The sequence below is a fragment of the Nannospalax galili genome, unplaced genomic scaffold, assembly GCF_000622305.1.
Source record: "Nannospalax galili isolate Female #2095 unplaced genomic scaffold, S.galili_v1.0 scaffold664, whole genome shotgun sequence".
Classification (NCBI taxonomy): domain Eukaryota; kingdom Metazoa; phylum Chordata; class Mammalia; order Rodentia; family Spalacidae; genus Nannospalax; species Nannospalax galili.
This window is the reverse complement of record NW_008354274.1, coordinates 5,733,991-5,758,122: the sequence shown is the minus strand read 5'-3', so window position 1 is coordinate 5,758,122 and position 24,132 is coordinate 5,733,991. Positions and strand designations below refer to the sequence as shown.

Below are 24,132 nucleotides of genomic sequence, written 5' to 3'. Positions count from 1 at the left end.
GAGGAGCTCAGAAGGTGGGCGACTGTGACCAGTGATAGTCATGTATATAGAGATTAGAAATGCATGTGAAAACGTCTCAATGTCAATTGCCTTGGAATGAATTCTTCTGTATGAAAAACAAAAAAAAAAACAAAAACAAAAACAAAAAAACAAGTATCTCCTTGAAGTCCCTCAAATTAAGGTAAAGAATAAGAACAAATCATTCTGGAAGAACGCAAAGGAAAATAGCTTTAGATACTTAAGTGACAATTAAATTTATTCTTATAATTGTTTTAATAGCTTTTGTATAATCTTCATCGCTATTATGAGATATAAAATGTATTTATAAAAAAAATTGTTTCCAAGCCTTTTGACTTCTTCTTTTATAAACGTTCATGATAGCACGCTATTGGTCATTTTTTTTTAAACATTGTGTTGTTTTATGTGTGATACTGAGATTGAATTCCTTGAATATTCTCATTACTACACCTCTGTTGATTGAATTGCTACAGATTTCTCTCCCATTCTGTGACTGCTGCATCTCTCAACTGCCGGCTTCCCTATGTCCCATGTGTTGATTCTGAGTCTTAATTGCTGTGCTCCTTTAGTCCTGATGTGAAGTCATCACCTGAAACTGTATGCTGAGCATACTCCCTGCTTCTTCCTATAGCAGTTTGAGTCTATCAGGTTCTGTGTTGACGTCTTTGATCCATTTGAACTTGAATTTTGTACACATTGAGAGTTAGGGATGGCCTTCATATTTCTGCATGTTGATGTAAAAGCTTCCTAGCACGATTTCTTGAAGATGCTGTCCTTTTTCCATTGGATATTTTTGGTGTATTTGTCAAAAAGGAGGTATCTGTATGGAAAAATATTTAGGAAATGTCATTTCCATTGATCTATGTGACTGCTTTTTTCCAGAACCCTGCTGTTTTCTTTTCAGTGGTCTGCTCTATACTTTGAAGTTATGTATGGTTAGAACTCCTGCCATATTGTTTTTGTTCAAGGTTGCTGTGGCTCTCCTTTCACCTGAATTTTAAGTTTGTTTTGTGTATAACTGTGGAGAATGACAGCAGATTTTGATTGGGACTGCACTGAATCTCTAGATTGCTTTTGAAAGGACAGACATTTTCACAAGATTAATTCTATCATTCTTTGAGCCTGGAAGGTGTTTCCGTCTCCTGATGTCTACTTTAATTTCAGGGTCTTCATGTTTTCAATGTAGAGGTTTTCGTTTCCTTTTTCCTTGGTATTTTATTATTTGTATGGCTCCTGTGAATAGGATTGATTACTTAATATTTTTGTATGCTTGTAATTGGTTGTATAGAAAGACCACTGATTTTTGTGTTTCATATTCTGCCATTTTTCTGAATGTGTCAGCCCTAAGAGCTTTTTCAGGGGGTCTTAAGGTCTTTTATGTAGAGACTCATATCAGCTGCAAATGGAGATATTTTGACTGATTTGGGTTTTTGTATTTCTTTTGTTTCTGTCTTTCAACTTATGGCCTAGCAAAGTGATCGGACACTATGTTGAATAGGATTGCAGTGTGTGGTCATGTGTCCTGCTCCTGTTTGAGTAGAAATTATTTGAGTTTTTCTGCATTTAGTTTGATGTTAGATAAATTTTTGTCGTATATGATTTGAACTGAAAGATATTCTCCATCCATCTTGAGACTTTTCATGGATTGATCATGAAGGGACATTGATTTTTGTTGAAAGGGTTTGAGTGTCTATTGAGATAATCCTCTGATTCAACTCTTGGAATCCATTTATGAATTGTATTGCGTTCATTGACTTATGAATGTTACATCATCATCCAACTCTGGAATGAGACCTACTTGATCATAGTGAACAATGTTTTTGATATGTTCTCAAATTCAGTTTGCCATTATTTTATTGACCATATTTGCACTTATGGTTTTCAGGGTGATAGGTCTATACATTTCCTCTTTGTGTTGTGACTTTGCCTTGTTTTCATATCATGAAATGCTGGCTTGATAAGAAGAATATGGAAGAATTCTTACCTGTCTGTTTTATGGAATAGTTTGTGCAATAACATGAAAATTTCCTGAAAGCTCATCCCAAAAGTCAAAATGGATAGCACTAAAATTCCAGGTATTTGACTGATAATAGGCAAGATCTCTGGAAGAAAAGATGAAGATGGCCTTTTAGCGTCACCTCATTTATAGGAAAGGAAATGATTGTCCAGCCTGTTTTCTAAGCTCTCCAGTGTGGCAGTTACTGTATCAAATTTTGAGGACTTTCATCTCGGTATAGAAGATAAAGTCTGAATTTCACTGTTGTCTTTCACTCTGCTTTAACATGGAGCATTTCTTTTCTTTTTATTTTTCATTTATTGTGATCCAGGTTTTCCACCTTATCTTCAAGTCTTCATAGTCTCTGTTGTCCCTGATGTAGTCTGGTGGTGAGATTTTTTTGGTTTTTTTGTTTGGTTGGTTTTGGCTATTTAAGGTTTTTGTTTCCTGCTTTATTTCAAGTTGAGTTTTCTCCAGTGCTTTTCTGTCTTTACTGAATTCAGATTTCACACCCTGCATTGACCCTTTACTTCAGTCACCATTCCCTTATGTCTCCCTGGAATTCAGTTGTTTTGTTCCTGCCCTCTTTGAGATCATTGGCTTATTTATTTCCTCATTATAGTCCTGGAACTATTTAGACATTTTCATGATCCTTCTTTAGTGCTTTGAGTTCTGTTTCTTGGATTTCAGGTACATTGCTCTCCTTTGGAGATATGTTATAGAAATGGTCATTTGTGAGGGATGGGATATATTTTCTTGTTTGATCATACTGCTTGTGTTTTGGGAATGGGACCTGGGTGTCTTGATTTGTGCTGCTACCCGTCTTAGGTATGAGTTGTTACTCCAGGAAGCAGAAATCCCAAGGTTAGATTTGAGACTGGATGTCTCATGGTGTCTCAATAGGATAGAAACCATGCTGGGGAGCCAGGAAGTAGAGTACATCAAGGGAATCAAGGCCGTTAGGGCCACATAAAGGTCTAGAGAATATGACAATGTGTGGGCATCCAGAATGACTTAAGATGGCCTCTACATGATATCCTGGGAACTAAGAATAAGCAGGAAACACCACTTTTTTTTTCTTTTTTCTTTTCTTTTTTTTTTTTATTTTTTTGAGACAGGGTCTCCCTGTAGCCCCAGCTGTCCTGAAACTCAATTTGTAAACCAGGCAGGCCTTGAAGTCACAGAAATCTCCCTGCCTCTGCCTTCCAAGTGCTGGGATTAAAGATGTGAGCCACCACGCTTGGTTCAAGAAATACCATATTTTTGTTGTTGTTGTTGTTTTGTTTTTGTTTGTTTGTTGGTTGGTTGGTTGGGTTTTTTTTTGTTTTGTTTTGTTTTTGGTCTTTTTGAGAGAGGGTCTCCCTGTAACCCCAACTGACCTAACTTACTATGTAGACTAGGCTGGCCTTGAACTTACAGTGATCCACCTGCCTGTACCTCCTAAGTGCTGGGATTAAAGGCATACACGGGGCAGGAATCACCACTTTTATATAACTTGTTACAGAATGAGTTTTGACAAGAATCTACCTTGTGAGATTTCCTATAAAATACCCTCAAGTCTAAGGGCACACACTTTCATCCATTGGCCACCTGCTTAGTGGCCTGTGTGCTGAAGAAGAAGGCACGCCATTTTTACCAGCAGGTCCACAAATTTTTAAGGTCGCTGGTCCTCCAGACCTTCCATCTCTGGCCCCAAATTCAGTCCCACATTTGACATAGCCCTTGGCAGGTTTCCTCCCAAAGATGAGTGAACCATCCTCCTCAATGGCTGAGGGATGCATGGAGAGAAGTGACCCAAACACATCCCATGGTATCCTGTGCCAGCCCTTCTTGGCTCGTGGACCCCAGTGGAAAGTTGGGATGAGGTGAATGTAATCCCTGTATCCATGGAAAAGGCTTGAAGGGTCCCAGCAGATGCCTTTCTAGGAAAGGAATGAATAGTGGCTGGGAAGATAGGCTGGCTTTTCCTGAGCTCACTAAAGGCTAGTCTTAAAGACACCCTGAGGAGGTAAGCTAAGGTGTGTGAGCTGTGAGTGTAGGAGGAGCATCTGGAATGCCTGCCTCTACATACTCAACCAGTAATTCAGCAGAAGACAGTGCTATAGCAGCCCCTGGGTCAGAATAATCAGGCCCTAGGGCAAAGGACAAGGACCACCTAAAAGGGAATGAGAAATAGTTTATTCTGGAGCCAAATATGAGTGACTGTTGCCTCAGAACACAGATTCAGATTACCCTAAATTCTATATTCCAACATAGTACCAGTTTCGTGAAGTTTTTATACTACAGTTCAAAGAAAAACATAAACCAAGACATGTTTCAAATAGGCTAGCGGAAGCATTAAGTAGGCGGATAAAGAAAAGAGAAATCTCAACTACAGGCTCCAGTTGCTTTCTGACAGAAATCAGCCTTTTGGTTGTTGGAAGCTGGTGGTCTGTTCTATTAATGCTTTCCAAAATGTTTTCATCTGGTAGTGACAGAATGCTAAATTAGAAAGAAAGGTGCTGGGGACTTGAGAAATGGCTCAGCAGTTAAGAGCACTGCCTATTCTTGTAGAGGACCCAGCTTGGAATCCCAGCACCCACATGGTGGCTAACAACCATCCTAACTCCAGTTCCGGGGGATCTGACACCCTCTTCTGTCCTCCATGGGCATTGCACAACACAGCTGTACTTACATGCATGCACTTTTCATATTCTGCATTGTCCTCTTTAAGATCATTCAGCTGGTTTTTTCCTCTTTATACTGATGAAAAAAAATTAACCCAGTATGGCACAATAGAACTATGATGTCAGTATAACTTTGTTCTATGTGGTAGATGAGTAAGTACTAACAAATGTGTTTGATAAGAACCTATGTACTCCAAATAGTAACTATGCTTGTTGATGTATGTAGGAGGAACGGAAATTTGTAACAGTGCCATAAGGCTTTAGCCTTCTAAGGCTCTACTTTAGAGCATGTAATGGGGAAATGTCAGACTCCTTGCCCACACTTGCCCCAAATACCTGCTTTTGTAGAAATGCTGTTTAAAATTCTGATAATAACCTAAGGGGCATCTACACTTCAGAGCTGGAAGTCTGAAATCAACCAAATGATTACAACCAAGGGCTGATGTGAGAAATCCTACAAAATCCTGCATGTACCTCTGATCCCCACCTCAGTATCTCTGGAGCAGTTAGCCTGCATGTAGCCAAGGATAAACTTCCTCTGCTTCCTGAGCATGGATTGATTCTTCTCCCCTGTCCAGGTCAGTCTCAGGGTAATTTTCATAGCAATATGCTTTGAACACCTTGTACATATTTATGTGTTCTTTTTGAGTTCGGTTTCTTAGATTTCTTCTAAGTTACTCTCTTAGGGAACATTGCTATGGAATTGCTGCTTTTTCTTGGGGGGGGCATATATTCTTGGTTTGTCAAATTTTTAGTACTTGGGGGCTGGGCCCTAGGCATCTGTAGTTTGTCTTTTCCTGATTGTTTTATCCCAGGAGGATGGAATTTCAAGGTGAGGTTTCAGGCTGGATGTCTTTGGGGGTGTCTCAAGTAGACAGAAACCAGGCTGCGGGTCTAGGTAGGGGTGTAGGGTGTCTTAATAGGTCCAGGTGTGGTCTAAGCCCACAGCAACCCTGTAAAGAGCCTGTGTACTGGGTCCAGGGCTAGACTGACAGCTGGAGTCATTTGTTTGGGATCTAGAGGTGTGTGAAAGGGGCGGGATCTGAGTCAGGGACAGTCACCTGGGTCAGAGAAGTGACCCAAAAAAACGGAGGTGGAGCAAATTCAATGTGATTAGAGATGGGGTGTGTCATGGGCGTGGTCGGAAGAATGATGTGACTGGAACCTCTAGGGGAGTGGGCGGGACCAGAGCTGAGGTGGAGAGGCGCCAAAGGGACCCTGGGGCCTTCAGGGCTTGGAAATCTCCATGGAGACCTAGGGAGCACTCCCGGAACCAGAGGCGGACCAGACCGGACCGAACGGACCTGGTCTAGTCAGGATGTGAAGGTTCACCACAACCCAAGGAACCACATGGAGCGGTTGGTGCAAAACAGATGCAGGGTGGTCTGGGAGGGACTGGAAGGTCGGAGGAGAGTGTGGATGGATTTTTATGGTTTCCAAAATATCACAAAAATAATCCCGTACACTATTTGTTTTTGAGTCAGGGTCTCCCTGTGGCCCCAGCTAGCCTGGAACCCACTATGTAGACCAAGCTGGCCTTGAGCTCACAGAGCTCTGCCTGCCTCTGCCTCCTGAGTGCTGGGTTTAAAGGCCTGCACTACACCTGGTTTATGTACACTATTTAAATTAACGCGCTGATGTTTGAAAATATGGCAGAGTGATGGCAAATGTATAGGAATTACTTTGTCAATGGTCCCTCCTCTTGCTGTTGTGGAAAAAAAATATTTTCTGGTTTAAATTAATCCTTCCATTCTGACTTCCATGGTCTACTTTTCTGTATCTAAGGGACTGGCCTTTGGACCCAGGGTCTTGCCACCTCTAGAGAGCTGGTTAGAATAAGTCACAGAAAGGATGCTTCTAGATTGTATTGAATCAGAACATATATTTTAGTGGGCATCCGCAGCTACGGTTGTAAATTAACCAACCATGATTGTTAATTGTAAACTAACAGTTAACACTGAAGAAGTAAATTTGTAATTCACCTTTAATGTTCCATCTGAAATATATAATTTATGATGGGAATCCAGCATTAAAATGTATATCATTCTTATGTAGAAGCCTTGATTTTAGTTCCTCTAGTCCCTAAAAACAGTACACATGCTAAATATGAGGATATCATGCCATACTATTTCCACAGTTAGAAAAGGCGTTAGAGAATATGGCAGTGTGGAAAAGCTTCTTTAGAATAGTTAAGATCACTCCCTATGTCAGAAAATGCCTCCCAATCTCTTTGATCTCCTTGATTCAAGGAAAGCAATCTGCTGTGCACACATGGTTAAACCGTTGGTCATTGCAGGGGATTTTGACATTTAGTGATGTGGCTGTGAACTTGTTACATGAGGAGAGGGAATTCCTCCATCCTGCTCAGAGCAGTTTGCACATACACCTGACGGTGAAGAATTACAGCTTCCTTGTTTTTATTGGTGCGAATATTTTTCTTTTGGAATTTCTTACTCATACTCAGAGTTCCTTGGGAACTACTGTGCATGTGTTAACTTTGTGTGAATGACTGTCACATCTCAGAAAGCAAAATTCTCAGAGAAGAAAAGATACTTTAATGTAATTTTGTCTATTTTCTTTGTTCTTTGGGAGGGCTTATGCTTCTTTCATTTTGTTCCATGTTCAATTCAGAAACTTTATAGCATATAATATTGTCACCTAATCACAAACTTCCATTTCCTACCTGGAATTTGGGCTGAGCTCTAATTAGAGGTGGAACACTGGTTATGCAACCTGAAGAAGCTCTGTAAATATCAGTGCTCTGACAGAATGTTCCAGTGGAGAGTCACTGGTAGAATTCCCTGTTGTGTTCTCTATCTATTGAGCTCAGTACTGTGTTAGAAATCCAGCTCCTTTCTAAAGACTCACATCATGAACCACACTTGGTGTCTTGTGCATTACGTTGTGACCACCTGGGATCCTGAAGGTGATGGTGATGTCCTGAAACACAGTCAAAAGGCAGGTGGTCCTGAGGGTATGCTGCACACTTTGTTAGTGTGGAAAAAGATTTTCATCAATTTTGTGAGACATTGACTCAGACATCCATAAATTAAAATGTACTGTTGTCCGATAGATTCCACTTTTTAATATTAATATTTTTTAAATGTTTTGTTATTTTTATTTCATGTGTATGAGGTGTTGCCTGATGTATGTAAGGGCACCCATATTAGGCGATGTTTATTGAGGTCAGAAGAGGATGTTGGATCCCCTGGAACTGGAGTTACAGATGGTTATTAGCTGCCATGTGGGTGCTGGGATTTGAACCCGGGTCTTCTGCAAGAACAGTTAGTGTTCTTAACCTCTGAGCCATCTCTCCAGCCCCCTTAAGTCAGAGATTTTTTTTTAAAGTTTCTATTCTACTCTCTTTGAAATTCAGATGCACAACCCAAATGTCCCTCAGCCTATGAAGGCATTTTATAAATGTGGTACATTTATAGAATGGAGTTTTACTCAGTAGTAAAAGAAAGGGACATCAAGGAATTTGCAGATAGATGGAACTAGAAATGGCTTAACTAGGTGAAGTAAAACATGTGCCAAGAAACAAGCCACAGGTGTTTTCTCCAGTGGGGCTCCTACCACCAAATCCTGGATATATGGTCAAAGGAAATGAATTCAGTATGGCTACAGATACGTGCGCTCCCTTATGGAAGCACTGGTTGAAGAATAGGGAATCTACTGCAATATCCATTGACAAATGAAAGGTTTACTGGACTGTGATATTTCTAAAGAATACGCCACAATTCCATCATAGAAAAGAGCGGAATCTTCTCATACCGGAGAACAGGATTAATCTAGTGGACACTCTATCAGGTAAAGGAAACTGAACCACAAGGACTACATGATGTCAGCCATAAGAGAAATAGAAAAAGAAGAGATAAATGATAGATGTTGAAGGTTCAATAGCAGTTTGTAGTGAATGGGGACAATGTGGGTAAATAACAGAGACAGTGTCATGGCTTCGTGGCTTGATTAAGTTCTACTGTTCTAGGCCACAACAAGGTAAATAAAATTCTCCAAGTTGCATTTTATATATTAAAATTGTTAGAAAATATCAATTTGGATACACTCACCATAGGAAGGGATAAAATTTTACATGTGGATGTATTACTGACAGACTAGATCAATAGCCAGTATATATGTATAACAAAATATCAAGGAAATGTCATAAATATGTAAAATAAAGTGTCATCAGACGGGTATTACCATGTTGTGCTTGTGTGTATGTAAGTACAGCCGTGTGAACAATGTCTATTGGGCCAGAAGACAGTGTGGGAACCCCTGGAACAGGCGTTAAATACAGTTGTTAGCACCATGTGGGTGCTGCAGACTGAACCCAGGTTCTCTGCAAGAGCAGCCAGGATTCTTGATCCCTGAGCCATCTCCCCAGCTTCAAGAATAGACTTTTAAAACTCACAGTGAACTACTCCCAAAGTTTAGCCTTCAAAAGAAACACTCACTTGTGTCTCCCCCACAGATTCTGTCTATGAAGCTAAGTAGAAGCATCAGTGCTGTTTCAATGAACAGTCGCAGGCAGAAGACAGGCTGGGGGTCAGCTGCCAGTGCTTCTGAGGGAGAGCTTAGTTTAGCCCCTATTCCAAAGACCCTGTTACTCAGCCTTGTTTAGCTTAGGAGGTGAGGCAGCTGCAATCCCATGAATGTAGTAGGAATTCTTGATCTTATTGGCAGAGCGGGTCACTGGAAGGCAGGAAAGCAGAAACTTCTATGGGGTCTCCATGTTGAGCTCTTTCTTCCTGAGAATCTCCTGTGATGGCAGACAGTGAGAATGGGCTGTTTTGTTTTCGTTCATGCTTCTTCCTCTTATGTTGGCAGGTAAAGTGGATTTTCAGTAAACTGAAAGTTTGTTGAAAGAAAGAGAAGATTGTGTAAGATTGGCTGGAAAGGAAACACAGAAGGAAAGAGATGGCTTCTTTTCAGGTAAATTCATCCAAGGACATGGATCATGTACTCTTTCTTTCTCTAACTATTTGGTATTTTGAACTTGTATCCTCTTATGATCCAGAAACTAGCTATGTAGACCAGGCTAGCCTGGGTATCATAGAGACCCTTGTGCCTCTTCCCCTGGAGTCCTGGGAATAAAGCCTGTGCCACCATGTCCGGGCCACTCTTTTCATGTGTATCACCTATGTAGCTTATCCACCTCTCCATTTTGTCTTCCAGTGCTCATTTTTACCAGACTAGTCCAATGAATTCATGACCAACCATCTCAAAAATGTTTCTGATGTGATAGGCAAAAATTAAAACATGTCAGTCTTCAGTTCCTAAGGAGGATGGACTTGGGTTCTCATATGCTACTGAACTTGAACTGTTGTTTGAACTGTACATAAAACTGGTATTTTTATTTTATTGTATTCTGGTATTATATTAATTTGCTCAACATTTAATCCCACCAACATCACAGGCCTGATGGAATGTGCTTTTGAGTTTGTTGACACTTGTGCTCTTTTGTCTCCTGGGAGTTGATTCCCTTGGTTGAGGTGCTCTGCACCAAATCCCAAACTTTGACATCACTGTATTGAAATTCTTAGAAATAAGTTTTCTTCTGGTAGTAAACAGAATGAAGCAACGAATCATGACATTTAATGCAGAATCTCTCCTTTCATCACTGGTAATTTTCTTCCTTTCTTAGGAGAAACAAACCATACTCATTTTTTTGCGAAATACTGAGTTCTCCAGGTGGAAATTCTGAAGCAGGCCTCTTCCTCTCTGTTGGCATTTCTACTTTACACTCAATCATAGCACTGCCTCTATTACTGGTTCTTTGTACCTCAGAAAAGAGTTCTGTTTATTAAATGTTACACACATGTAGTTGACTGATTTTGGAACCTTTTGTATGTGTGGCATCAACATTGTTCAGTCAGTGTTGACTCTTGTCTTGATTAGTCTTAGGTGAGGAGCCCAGTTCTTAAATTTTCTTACTGTGGTGTGCATAAGTAGGCCAGTGTGTTCCTTCTGGGTAAATTTTAGGTAGGTAAATGAGGATTAAAAAAAGAAAGTACTATAAAAGTATTGTTAGAATAATTATGCACTGATGTTTCTGTGCTTTCTCCTTTACAAGCAGGGTATAGGATTTACTTGACAAGGATTGTGTCTTCTAACTGTAAAGGGAGAGCACACATAGTTTTTTATCTTCCATATTCTACTCAATGCTATTGGAGAAAGGGTCACTGGCCTCACTGCAAAATCTGTTAGGAAAGGGTTAAGTCAGGCCCAGCCACAGATCGTGTTAAGGTTAAAAATATATGTTTTAGCTAGGACTCCAGTGCATGGTTATAAACAGACACCAGGTTGAATTCATGAAACAGATTTATAAATCAGTGTAACTTTACATCAGATAAATATATTCAACTGATCTTGTATGCTACAAATATAGGTGGGAAATGGTATTCCTATGTTGAGGTCTTAATTACTGTGCCATGCTCCTTAACATCATAATCTTCACAAAAATTTGGAGGACCTGATGCTATTCCTTTTTACACAGAGTTAGCAAGTAGATTATACACAATTATTACATTAACAAATGTCCTTTTTTGAATAATTCAGATTTCTCATCTAATTCGGAAGTCATTTACTAATTATCTCTTTATTTCTTGGGTCCAGTACCCTGTTTAAGTGCACATGGTCTAATTGTCATTTTTCATTTTAGGATCCATTGACATTCAAGGATGTGTCCATAGACTTCTCCCAGGAGGAATGGGAATGCCTAGACTCTGCTCAGAGGGCTTTGTACAAGGAGGTGATGTTGGAGAACTACAGCAATCTGGTGTTTATAGGTGAGGAGAATTTTCTATCAGAATTTTTTACTATCTCCATCCTTTGATGGATAACAGTCTACTTTGTACATATGTTAGTTTTCCTCTGTAAGTCTTGGATTCCTTAAAAAATAGTGTATTGTGAATGTCTGGGCATCATGAAGAACATGTTTACATTCTACCATTACTGTCCATATCCACTTGTTAGAGAAATTATTATTTTATTATTATTCATTGGTTTTGGACTTAATTTTAGCCACCCATTTGTACATGATACTATAGCCAGAATCTTAAGGTTCCATTTCCATAGCTGCATTTTGAATCGGTGCTAGAACTCAGCATATGAAAACTGAAAAAATTCCTCTGTATTCTGTGTCTGTCCTAAAATAAAAATTGAGAAATTATTTAGAGAGCCATCTCTTTTTCTCTATATTTCCAGTAGAGCACAGTGCTGTGTTAGAAATCCCATACTTTCTAAAGAATCCAGCAAGTGCATGTGCCTTTCTCATACACAGGTCTTGCTGTGTGTAAGCCTGTTCTGGTCTCCTGTCTGGAAGAAAGCAAAGAGCCCTGGAATGTGAGGAGAAGGGAGACTGTAGCCAACCAGGTAGGTTTAAGGGGATGAAGGAGGGGCCCAAGTGCAAAGACCTAAGTAAAGAGGGATAAAGACATGAAAATGGTTTTGCCATAGTATGTTTCACTAGAAAGGGATTCTGATAATTTAATTTATAGTAGTTTCATCAAGATTTGTCCTGTGATAAATGTCAAATGATTTCTTTTATTGCACATGAATTATGTGGCAATTATTAATATGTAAATATCACCTGATTTAATTATTTTTCTTTATCGCCCATGTCACATTTCTTGCCAATGCAAGCTAATAGGTTATTTTTTCCCCCTATGAGTTCTTCCTGTACTACATTTTTTGAATGTGTATTATTGTGAATTTCATTTAAAAAAATCTCAATCATCCCTCTACCCCCTACTCAATCTCCGCCCCCCACCAGATTTCATGTATTCTGTGATATATATTAAAGTCTATAGGCTCAAGTTTTTAACATGTCATGAAATTTGTAAATTTTGTGTCTTTCGTTTTATTCTTCCTTTGAAAATGTTCGGGCCCTTCTGATACCTTATGATTTTTCATTGTTTTACAATTATTTATGTATTTCTTCAGAAAATGATTGTAAGACTTTGATGAGAATCACAGACTATTTATATAGCATGAAATCCTATATTTTCTTCCCATTTTAAATAAGAATGTGTTAAATATGTGTGACTGTCTACATAGCATTTGAGGGTTCCTCTGTTTTATACGTATTGTTGATGTCTATGTTCCAGTTTGGTCAGAAAAGAGATTGTGAAACATTGATCTTGTATAATATTTAAGACGTAGTTCTGAATGTGTTCTTTGATTTGGTTAATTTGTACATCTTCCTCTTGTGTGCATGTGAGTCAGTCTAGTCTTTGGGATGCATGCTTTCTCATTCTGCTTATACGCTTGTTCATTCATGATCTTTCTGACTTCAGTATTCATCACAGAGAGGACACAGTTCACAGAGCCATTGTTTGGAGGATCTATCATGTTCAGGCACCTTTCTACTCTCTATAATTCTTGTCAGCCATGCAATGAGATTTCTTATGTTATGACCTTCCATCTCATGGTTCAGTCTTGCCATTGTCTGTTCGTTTCTGACCCCCATGGATACTGGACTGAAACTTCTAAAGATGGAGCCAAAGTATAATGTTTTATCTGCTGAATAATTTTTCTCAGTTGTAGATCAGATGAAAAAGATCCACAATGGACTGTGTGGGAAATGGACTGTATATGAGGGAAAATAGATAAAATTCAGTTTCAACTTTGAAATAAGCTAGAAAAGATAGAGAATACCTGAGTTGCCCTGTGTGGTGGCACATGCCTTTAATCTCAGCACTTGAGAGGCAGAGGGAGGTGGATCTCTGTGAGTTCAAGGCCAGCCTGGTCTACCTAGTGAGTTCTAGGACAGCTGGGGCTATGGGGAGACCCTGTCTCAAAAAGACAAAAAAAAAAGTGATTGCCTTAGTTATCACTATACTTTCTCCTTGGAAAATAACAAGAGCAAGGATGTAATGTGCCCTGATCAAAGAATGCTAATAATGTGAAGGAATGTGCATGTTCACTACATAGCATGAGTCATGTAGAGTGTGTCTACTCTTCAAAAATCACCATGCAAATCACAAATTCATAGCACATTTTACAAAATAAATATTATAATCCAAGTGTCAACTTTCATTAACTAGGGACTCTTCTAACCTCAGGAAATGTGACATGAGAGAATGAGGGAAAATGAACTAACCTAATCTTTCCTCAGGTATTTGCTACTCTGTGTTTGTGACTGGGTTTGTGACTGTGTTCTTCCTATAGAAGATTTTATGTCATTATGTTTGAGAACTCATAATCTTGCCTCCTGACTCTTTTTAAAATTTTTTTTGTTTATTTTTATGTTATGTGTATGTGCTAGATAGCTTTAGTGTCAAGTTGACAACCTGGGTTGAGGGAGCCTCAATTGTGGAATTGCCTCTATTGGACTGGCTTGTGGCCATGTCTGTGGGGCATCTCCTTGATTACTGAGTGATGTGGGATGGTCCAGCCCACTGTGGGTGATACCACCCCTGGGCAGGTGGGCCTGTGTTGTATAAGAAACCAGGTTGAGCAGGTGCTAGGGGAGCAAGCCAGGAAGCAGTGTTCCTCCATGGCCTGTGCTCCAGCCCCTACCTCCAGGTTTCTGCCTGAGTTCCTACCTTGGCTCCCTGATGAAATGTGACTCAGGAGATATGAGATAAAATAAATCTTTCCTCCCCAAGTTGGTATTGGTCAAAGTGTTTTGTCACAGTAATGGAAAAACAAACTAGAACTGAAATTCATACCAGAGAGTGGGGCATTGATGTGACAGTCCTGACCTTGGTATTTTAGGAGGATTATGGAAGCATTTGGAACTTTGGGCTGGAAAAGCCATTGAGTGCTCAGAGTTTGTTGCTGTGAAGCTTGGAACAGTTATGCTGAAAGCATTGTAGACAGTGGAGGCCTGGCTTGTGAAGCTTCGAAGGGAAGTAGAGACTATCAGGGCTGTTCATGTGATCTCTTGAATTGAGAACCTGTGGTTTCTGGTTGGCTGGGCCCAAAGAGTCAGCTGTGAGTAAGAGACCAGAGCCACTGAAGTTAAACCTTTGTTTTACTGGTATAATTGATACTGGATAGCTGGGGCTGAAAAATAAGCTGTAAATAAAAAGAGACCAGCATCACTTTGGCAAAATCTTCTGGAAAGTCTTTCCTCGGGGTCAGCACAGAAGCTATGATCCACAGGGGGCCCAAGACTGCATCTCAAGGTGGAATCAGGACTTGGTAATCTATAAGCATCTTGTATGTGGTTCTGGTATTGAAAGCATGAAGGGATCACAGAGAGCAGCTGAGACTTGGCACCCTGAGAGTCCAGGAAAAGCCATTGGTGAAAGTGCAGCCTCAGTTTCAGTGACGACCCCAGAATTGAAGGGGTCGTGGAGAGAATCTGAGGCTTTGCAACTCAAGAGGCCAGAAGAGGCCATTGGTGAGAGTTCGGCCTCCATTTCAGTGGAGACACCAGCTATTCAGAGATGCCACGATGACCACCAAGGTTTGCACTAGCTGTGGAATGGAGCCGGTCTGGGTCTGTAAGATGAGCTGTGTATGCTGTGGACAGCAGAGTCAGAGAAGTGAAACTGCCAAAACGGTTTGGAGCCCAGAAGATCGTGAGCAAATCTCAGATGTCCAGGCTTGAGCTACTTTCCTGGACTTTGGTTTTACTTAGATATGCCTGATTCTTCCCTTTTGAAATAAGACAGTGCTTGTTTTAGATTTTACAGGAGCCCACCGTTAAGAGACTTTTAAGAGGGACTGTCATGCAAATGAAATTTGCTCAGTAAACAAGCATTTCCACAGTCTTCCATTTCTTTTCTAGTTTATTTATAGTTTCTTCCACTATTACTTAAAGATACATGATCATTTTTTAATTTTTTATTTTTTTGGAATCAGCCAAATTTATTTAGCTTGCAAGGGACTGCAATATCTGAGCCAATTTAGACAATGCTGCACTAACTGGGAGGGCATGGCATCTTTTAATAGTTAAGTCCAAAAGGTAAAGTCCTTGGTATAAGCTTTACTCAAAGATAAGCAGTCACATGTTTATTCCTGTAGGTTGGCAAACAAGCAGTTCAATCAATTTTTAAAAACTTTTTTAGATGATGCTGGCTTTGCAGCCCATAATGTGGTCTTTTCTAGAATAATTTCTATGGAAATCTGAAAATTTTTCATTCTTACTTCCTCTGAGTAACAATCTGTGGATATCATTGAGATCCTGTTCTTCTAGGAAATAATTCAGATCTTGAGGGTTTTCTTCCCCCAAATATTTGGAAAATCTACCTAGAGTTTAAGGTGGTGGGTTCACTGTTATAATATCAGAATCGATTTTAAGCTTTTCTTCTACATGGTTTTTGTATTATAAAATTAGGAATCATAACATTAAGTGTAAAAATATGTACAATTGTTCTGTATAAAAATTTCTTTCTACTAATATGTATTGATCATTTAATCTCTTATACCTACATTTACCTACAGTCTGCTTTATGATACATGGGAATTGATATTCCACTGAGTTTATATATTCTTTTAGCTGGTCGTTTGTTTGCCATAATTAATTCTAGGTTTCTAGATGTCATTGTCAGTGAAGTGTGTTTCTTGGACAGAAGAGATACTTGAATCTGACCTTGAACCCACTCTTCTTGACTATCTTTTAATTAGTGATCTGCAGCTGTTTTCCTTTAATATTATTGTGAGAAGATTTTTTTTATTCAATATCATTTTTCTTGTGTTCTGGCTTTTAGAATCATTGATTAGTATTAATCTTTATTAGTATTAATATTGGCCTTTGTTTTTTGTGTTGCTAATGGTGGATTCTTTCTGGAACATGGTGCATTCATCAATTACTCTTTACACTTCTACCCTGACTTCTGTTCCCATGAATGAGAGTGCCTTTCTCTTCTGTGTATCCTGTTTGCTTCCATAAATTCTAAAGTGATGGCTTGCTTGCCCTGAATTGGTGCATTTCTTCAAATGACCTTCTTCCTCCATCAATTTTAAGAGATACCTTTTCTAGAAGTCAATTTTAGTTAATATGTTCACTTTCCATATGGTAAGTGTATTTTTACATTATTTCATGTTGTTTTGCCTCTGTTCTTTCTTGACAAGGGATCTGATATAATTACAAATTTCCTGCCTTTGTAATGAGTTGGTATTTTTCCCTAACAGGATTATTGTTGGGTTTTGGGGGGGTTGTTTTTTATGGGGTTTTTTTGCTTACTATTTTCTCATGTTGCCTACAGTTTGTAATGTAGAGCTCTGTTGATACTTATTTCAACTTTCTGAATGACTCTCTTGTATGTCCATGTGCTTCTGTCCTTTTCGTATATTTTCTAATTTATTTTTACTGAATAAATTTTCTCACTTTTGTTTTGATTTCCTCTCCCTCTTTTACTTCATAGAATTTTATGTTTGTTTGTTTGAATGTTTCTCAATGTTTAAAATTTTATTCATGCATATTACATGTTTATGTGAGTGTGTGGTTGCCTCAGCCTTATTCTCCAAATTGAAATTTTGTCTTATTTTGCTTTGCCTTGAAAACATAACTTGTAGAAGACATTAGAGGGAGTATAATGTAGAGAAACCCTGCACATGTGAAGAATGTGGCAAGTCCTTTAGTCAAATGGCACATGTTAGAAGACATCAGTGAATACATACTGGAGAGAAACTCTACAAATGTGAAGAATGTGACAAGTCTTTTATTTGGAGGTCAAGTTTTCTCTTACAGCAGCAAATGCATATGGGAGAGAAACCCTACCAGTGTGAAGGATGTGGAAAGTCCTTTAGACATGTGTCATGTATTAGAGCACATCACCAAATACATACTGGAGAGAAACCGTACAGATATGAAGAATATGACAGGTACTTTACTTAGATGTCAAGTTTCAGATTACAGCAGGCAAGTCATGCTGGAGAGAAAGCCTACAGATGTGAAGAGTGTGGCAAGTCCTTTAACCAAATGTCAAGTCTAAGAGTACATCAGTGAGTACATACTGGAGAGAAACCCTACAGATGTAAAGAATGTGGCAAGTTCTTTTGTGAACTGTCAAGTCTTAGAAGACATCACACAATACATACTGGAGAGAAACCCTACTTATGTGAAGAATGTGGCAAGTCTTTTAGTTGAATGTCAGTTTTTAGAGTACATCAGCAAATACATCCTGGAGAGAAACCCTACAGATGTAAATTATGTGGAAAGTCCTTTAGTCAAATGTCATTTCTTAGAGTACATCATAATACATGCTGGAGAGAAACCCTACAAATGTGAAGACCATGCCAAATCCTTGAGTTTAATGTCAAGTCTTAGAGTATATCAGTGAATACATACTGAAGAGAAACCCTACAGATGTGAAGAATGTGCAGGTCCTTTACTTGGTTGTCAAGTTTCAAGTTACATCAGGGAAGTCGTACTGGAGAGAAACCCTACAAATGCGAAGAATGTGGCAAGTCCTTTAGTGAAATGTCACTTCTTAGAAGACATCAGCAAATACATACTGGAGAGAAACCCTAGAAGATGTGAAGAATGTGAAAAGTCACTTATATGACACATAAAAGAATTCATATTGGAAAGAATCCCTACAAAGGTGAAGAATTTAAGAAGTCCTTTGAACAAATGTCTCATCTTAGAGGACATCATATAATTCATACTTGAGAGAAACCCTACCAATATGAAGCATGTGACAAGACCTTTAGTTGTATGTCGGATTTAATGTGTCAGTAGAGAATTCATACTGGAAAGTAACTGTTTTGATTAAAAGAATGTGACAAATTGAGAGCTCAGCATATAGAAGACATCAGACTTCATACTGGAGAGAAACCCCACAAATGAAAAGGTTTGAGAAGTCCTTTGCTTGTGTTTCGTCTCTTAGAGAACATCAAAGAATTTACAATAAAGGGAAATGCTTCAAGTATACGGAATGTGGCAGCTCCTTTAATAATCTCAAATGGTAGCCGTTATTAAAAACTCATACTAAAGAGATAGTTTACAATTGCACAGAATATGGTACATCCTTTACCCTGGGCTCAATACTTAGAAAACAAAACAGAATCTGTAAGAGGGATAAGTCTAAAAGTCTGGAAAATGTTGAAACACACATTTATATATTACAAAACTTCATAGTGTGCTGAAGGAATACTTAGAATTAAGTACAAAATTGCAAAATCTCTAATAATAGTTTATTTTTAATTCATAAGTGTGAGAAACTAGAAACATAATGTGAGAAAGTCTTTACTTTCCTATCCAATCTTGTTGAATATCACAGAACCCTTATTGTATAGAAAACCCACAGATAAAAATCGTGTCAGCTACAATTTATGAAGCGCTCCCATCTTAGGAAATATCAGAGATTTCATAGTGAACAGGAACCTCACAAAATTCAAAGATTAACACCTCACTATTTACTGTCAAAGGGTACACTGTGCGACTGAAGCACCGAAGCATCAATGAGCTGCCACATATTCTCTAAATAGCATGTGATCGTGTGAAAATGTAACACATATATGCACCTTGAAAAATCCAAGTGCATAAGCTAGCAGTATCTTAATTTGCATATTAAAGGGAAATATTGATCCAAGTATCTTTTTAACTGGAAATTCCATAATAAAAAGGCAAGGACACAGTACAATTCCTATAATATGACAAGCTAGAGTATTACAGAAAAAGCTTTAAAAATTTGTCAATTATTCCTATATTTTCATCAAATGGTATATGATATTTTGATGGACATAACTGTGTTACTTAGAAACGTTTGTGTTCCCAAAATTGGAGCTTTTTGAGACCACAGGCTACTATGACCTTCAACTAAATTCATATTTTTTACTGAGTGTGGTGCCTCATGGCTATGATCCCAGCACTTGGGAGGCAGAGGCAGGAAGATCTATACGAGATCAGTGCCAGCCTGGTCTACACTGTGAGTTTTCAGTCACCTTGGGCTACAGGGAGATGCTATCTCAAAAAAAGACCCTCCAAATTCATATTTTCTAATTTATAAAGGATACTATGAAAATTTACAGCAATTGTTGACTAAGAGTTGAAGGGATACATTTTCCTTTGATGCATTAGCAATGTTTCATTAGTGACAATTGTTCCATGAATAATTCATGGACAAGGAAAATTCCTCACAGTAGATGTTTTTGTGCTTTTGTTTATTTCTTTGTTTTTTGATGAGTGAGAATGCATTTTAGTGTGATGTATGTTTAACATATTTCTACCATAGGAAAAGAAAAGGAGAATCCTGAATAGAAGCAATCATTTCCAATGACGCATGGGCCATTGTAAAGTATATTAATTTAGTGCTGAATTACAAAATAGGAAGAATAGTTAGATATTTTCAGTATTATTTGGCCAGGCGTAGTGGCGCATGCCTTTAATCACAGCACTTGGGAGGCAGAGGCAGGCGGATCTTTGTGAGTTCGAGGCCAGCCTGGTCTACATAGTGAGTTCCAGGACAGTAATTAATTAAAAATAAATCAGAGAAAAATTAAAGCTTACAAGATTTGTGATTTTAACATTTTACTATCCTATTACATTTTAGTCTAGGTCTTTGAAAATGGCAGATAATGACTAAAATTGAAGGCATAGTCACCTTTACTCCCAGTACTCAGGAGGCAAAAGCAGGCAGATCTCTGTGAGTTCAAGGCCAGCCTGGTCTTTTTAGTGGGTTCTGGACAAGCTGAGTCTACAGGGAGACTCTATCCCAAAAAAAAAAAAAAGAACTGAAGACATTGTATACCAAGCCAAAGTATTAATGATGGGTACACAAAAATGTATATTGATATATGTGTAAATATAATCATATTTACAGGAAAATTTGTTGTATTCCCAGTACTGTAGGTTTTTGAAGACTGTATACTATTTGCTAGTTTAATGTGGAAATAAATTCAATCTGTCTTGCTTTCTAGGGATTATATGATAATTTGTTTCAATAGTTGCTTCATGAGAACTTATGAATCCGTATTCCATTACCAAGGCAGCATTAATATTAGTTGTACTGTGAATTAATAATGCTTCATGCAAAATTCATGAATGATATCAAAAGACTGATTTGCTTTATGGAGTGAGTAGCACTAAGAATGCACATCAGTTGCATCCCTGAGCTGCACAGCCACTGACTTCCTCATGCCAGCATCTTTCCTGGTCCCTGGGAGCCCTCTGGGCCAGCTCCCACTCCATCTTTCTTTTGCATCCCTGGGCTGCACAGCTGCCAGCTTCCTAGTGCCAGCATCTTTCCTGGATAAGTCCCGTGGCACCCACCACACCTTGACTCCCCCGGCCTCATTCACCCTCCCAGCTCCCCAACCCCATCTCTCCTCCTGGCCTGTGTACTGGCCCATTTCTTGTCTTGGCACCCCAGACACCTGGGCTGACTTCTTGTCCCAGAGTCCACACTGCTTCCTGATCCTTTGCATCCAGACCAACCCAGTTCCTCCCAGTAGACCCCAGGAGCCCTCAGGGCTTCTTCCCACCCCCACCTGCCTTTGCATCCCTGGGTGGCACAGCCACCAGCTTCCTGGGACCAGTATCTTTCCTGGGCCCTGCTCCCAGGTGAGTCCAGCCCCAAAATTTCTGAGGTCAGCATCTTTCCTGGAGGGATCCAGACCTTAGGAGAAAGCCTTAAGAGAGCATCTGATCCTCCTCTGACTTGGGCCTCTGTGGGAACTCCTGAAGACAAAAGTAATTTGGCTACTCCAATATAAAATCAAAAGAGAGAACCTGAAGCCTAGACCAACCAGCTTTTCATGCCCAATAAGTAAACCACAAAGGAACATAAAGTTTACAAAAAGAAGCAGACCTAAACCTAACAAAGGGAGGCTTGAGTCTCACACAAGAATCAGAAACTACAAAGGAAATCCACATGTCAAAGTCACAGAGAAAAACTAGTAATATGAAAAACCAAAATAATATATCCCCATCAAGTACCAACAATCCTCTAGAGGAGTACAATGAGAACCCCCTAGAGATAACAAAGGACATGGAACTCAAAAGAACAATTATAAATATGATAAAAGAATTCGGAGAACTTAAGGAACACACAAAGAAATCAAAGAACTTAAGATAGGGATTAACTTCTGAATGAATTCAGAAAAGAGTTAGAAATATTGAAGAATACATAGGCTGAAATGAAGAAGGAAGCGAAACACTCAGTAATCCAATTAGAAACGACAGGAGAAAGCCTCGCCAACAGGGTGAATGAAATGGAAAACAGAATATCAAGACTGGAAAATAAAGTAGACAAATTAACCCACTCAAGCAAAGATTATGAAAATTTTAAGAAAACACAAGAATGGAATATGCAGGAATTGTGTAACACCATAAAAAGACCACCAAACTTTGTTTCTATAAAATAGAAACAAAGGAAACAATACAAAGAATCAACAAATCCAAAAGCTGGTTCATTGAAAAGATAAACAAGATTGACAGACCCTTAACCCAGTTAACCAAAAGAAGGAAAGAGCATGTCTAAATCAACAAAATCAGAGATGAAAGGGGAAACATCACAACAGACACCAAAAAAATCCAGCATATTATAAGGGAATACTTTAAAAACCTATATGCTATTAAATTTGAAACTTAAAAGAAATGGATGGGTATCTAAAAGCATGGGAACCACCAAAACTAAACCAAGAAGAGAGTAACAGCTTAAACAGACCCATAACACATAAGGAAATTGAAACAGTAATACAAAACCTCCCAACTAAAAAAAGCCCAGGACCAGATGGATTTACAGTTGAATTCTACCAGACATTTAGAAAGATCTACATCCAACACTACTTAATTTATTCAAAAAGATAGAAATGGAGGGAGAACTTCCAAATTCCTTCTATGAAGCCTGCATCACTCTAATACCAAAGCCAGGAAAATAATCAACCAAAAAAGAAAACTATAGGCCCATATTCTTAATGAACATATACTTGCAAACCGCATACAACACACATCAAAAAGATCATTCACCATGATCAAGTCAGCTTTATTCCAGAGATGCAGGTATGTATACGTAAATCAATAAACATCATAAATCATATAAATGGGCTAAAAGACAAGAACCACATGATCATCTCAACAGATGCAGAGAAGGCCTTTGACAAAATTCAACATGCGTTTATGTTCAAAGTCCTAGAGGGAATTGGGCTGGAGAGACATATCTCAACACAATTAAAGCCATATACAACAAACCCACATCCAACATTCTAAATGGAGAAAAACTGGAAGCATTTCCACTGAAATCAGGAACTAGACCAGGCTGTCCACTATCTCCACTCCTCTTTAACATAGTGCTTGAAACTCTTGCAAGAGCAATAAGACAAGAGAAGGAAATTAAAGGAGTAATAACTGGAAAAGAAGAGATCAAATTATCCCTTTTTGCAGATGATATGATATTATATCTAAGAGATGCCAAAAATTCCACCAGAAAACTCCTAGAAATTCTTAACACGTTCAATAAAATGGCAGGTTACAAAAGTCTGTACCTTTCTATATACCAATAACAAACAATCGGAGAAAGAGCACATGGAAACACTCCCTTTCACAATAGCCTCAAAAAAAAAAAAAAAAAAAAAACTCAGCATAAACCTGACCAAAGACATTAAAGACCTCTACAATGAAAATCTCTTTAAGGAAAGAGATTGAGGAAGATACCAGAAGATGGAAGGACCTCACATGCTCATGGCTTGGAAGAATTAATATCATGAAAATGACCATCCTACCAAAAGTCATTTTATAGATTCAATGCAATGTTAATCAAAATCCCATGACATTCTTCACAGAATCAGAAAAAAACAATCCTAAGATTCATATAGTAGCACAAAAAACCTCAGATATTCAAAGCAACCGTGAGCACTAAGGGCAATGCTGGGGGGATTACTTCACCAGATTTTTGAACCATATTACAAAGCTATAGTCATAAAAACAACATTGTACTGACACAAAAATAGACTTGTAGATCAATGGAACAAAATTGGAGACCCAAATCTGAGTATATGAAATTTCAGCCACCTGATATTTGACAAAGGGGCCAAGAACATTCACTTGAGAAAAGACAGCATGCTCAGGAAATGGTGCTGGCAAAACGAAACCTTTACTTAGAGAAGAATGAAACTAAACCCATATCTTTCACCTTGCACAAAAGTCAACTCCAAATGGATCTAAGACCTCAATGTGAAGCCTGAAACTCTGAAACTGTTAGAAGAAAATATTGGCAATTACCTACAAGATATAGGTGTAGGAAAGGATTTTCTAACCAGACATGAATTGCTCCGGAAACAAGGTCAAGAATCAACAAATAGGACCTCATTAAACTAAAAACCTTCTGTACATCAAAAGAAGCAACAAAGGGAGTGAAGAGAAAACCCACAGAATGGGAGAAAATCTTCACCAGCAACACATCTGACAGAGGTTTAACATCCAGAATATACAATGAACTCAAAAAACAATCAAGAAACAAAGTAGCCCAATTAAAAGATGGAAAAAAATCGACATATGTTCTCCCTCATATGTGGATCCTAGAACCAAACCCTGGAAAGTGAGTATGTATC

At 38.6% G+C, this 24,132-nt stretch overlaps 1 protein-coding gene across 1 annotated transcript in view; it reads left to right on the top strand.

Annotated features, from left to right (window-relative positions):
- The first annotated feature begins 11,437 nt into the window (after window positions 1-11,437).
- The window catches only part of LOC115067408 (zinc finger protein 679-like), a 24,950-nt gene continuing 12,255 nt past the window's right edge, over window positions 11,438-24,132 (top strand). The window contains exons 1-2 of the mRNA XM_029555139.1: window positions 11,438-11,471; window positions 11,966-12,057. Of these exons, the coding sequence (XP_029410999.1) occupies window positions 11,438-11,471; window positions 11,966-12,057 (126 nt within the window). The remainder of the gene's footprint in view (window positions 11,472-11,965; window positions 12,058-24,132) is intronic.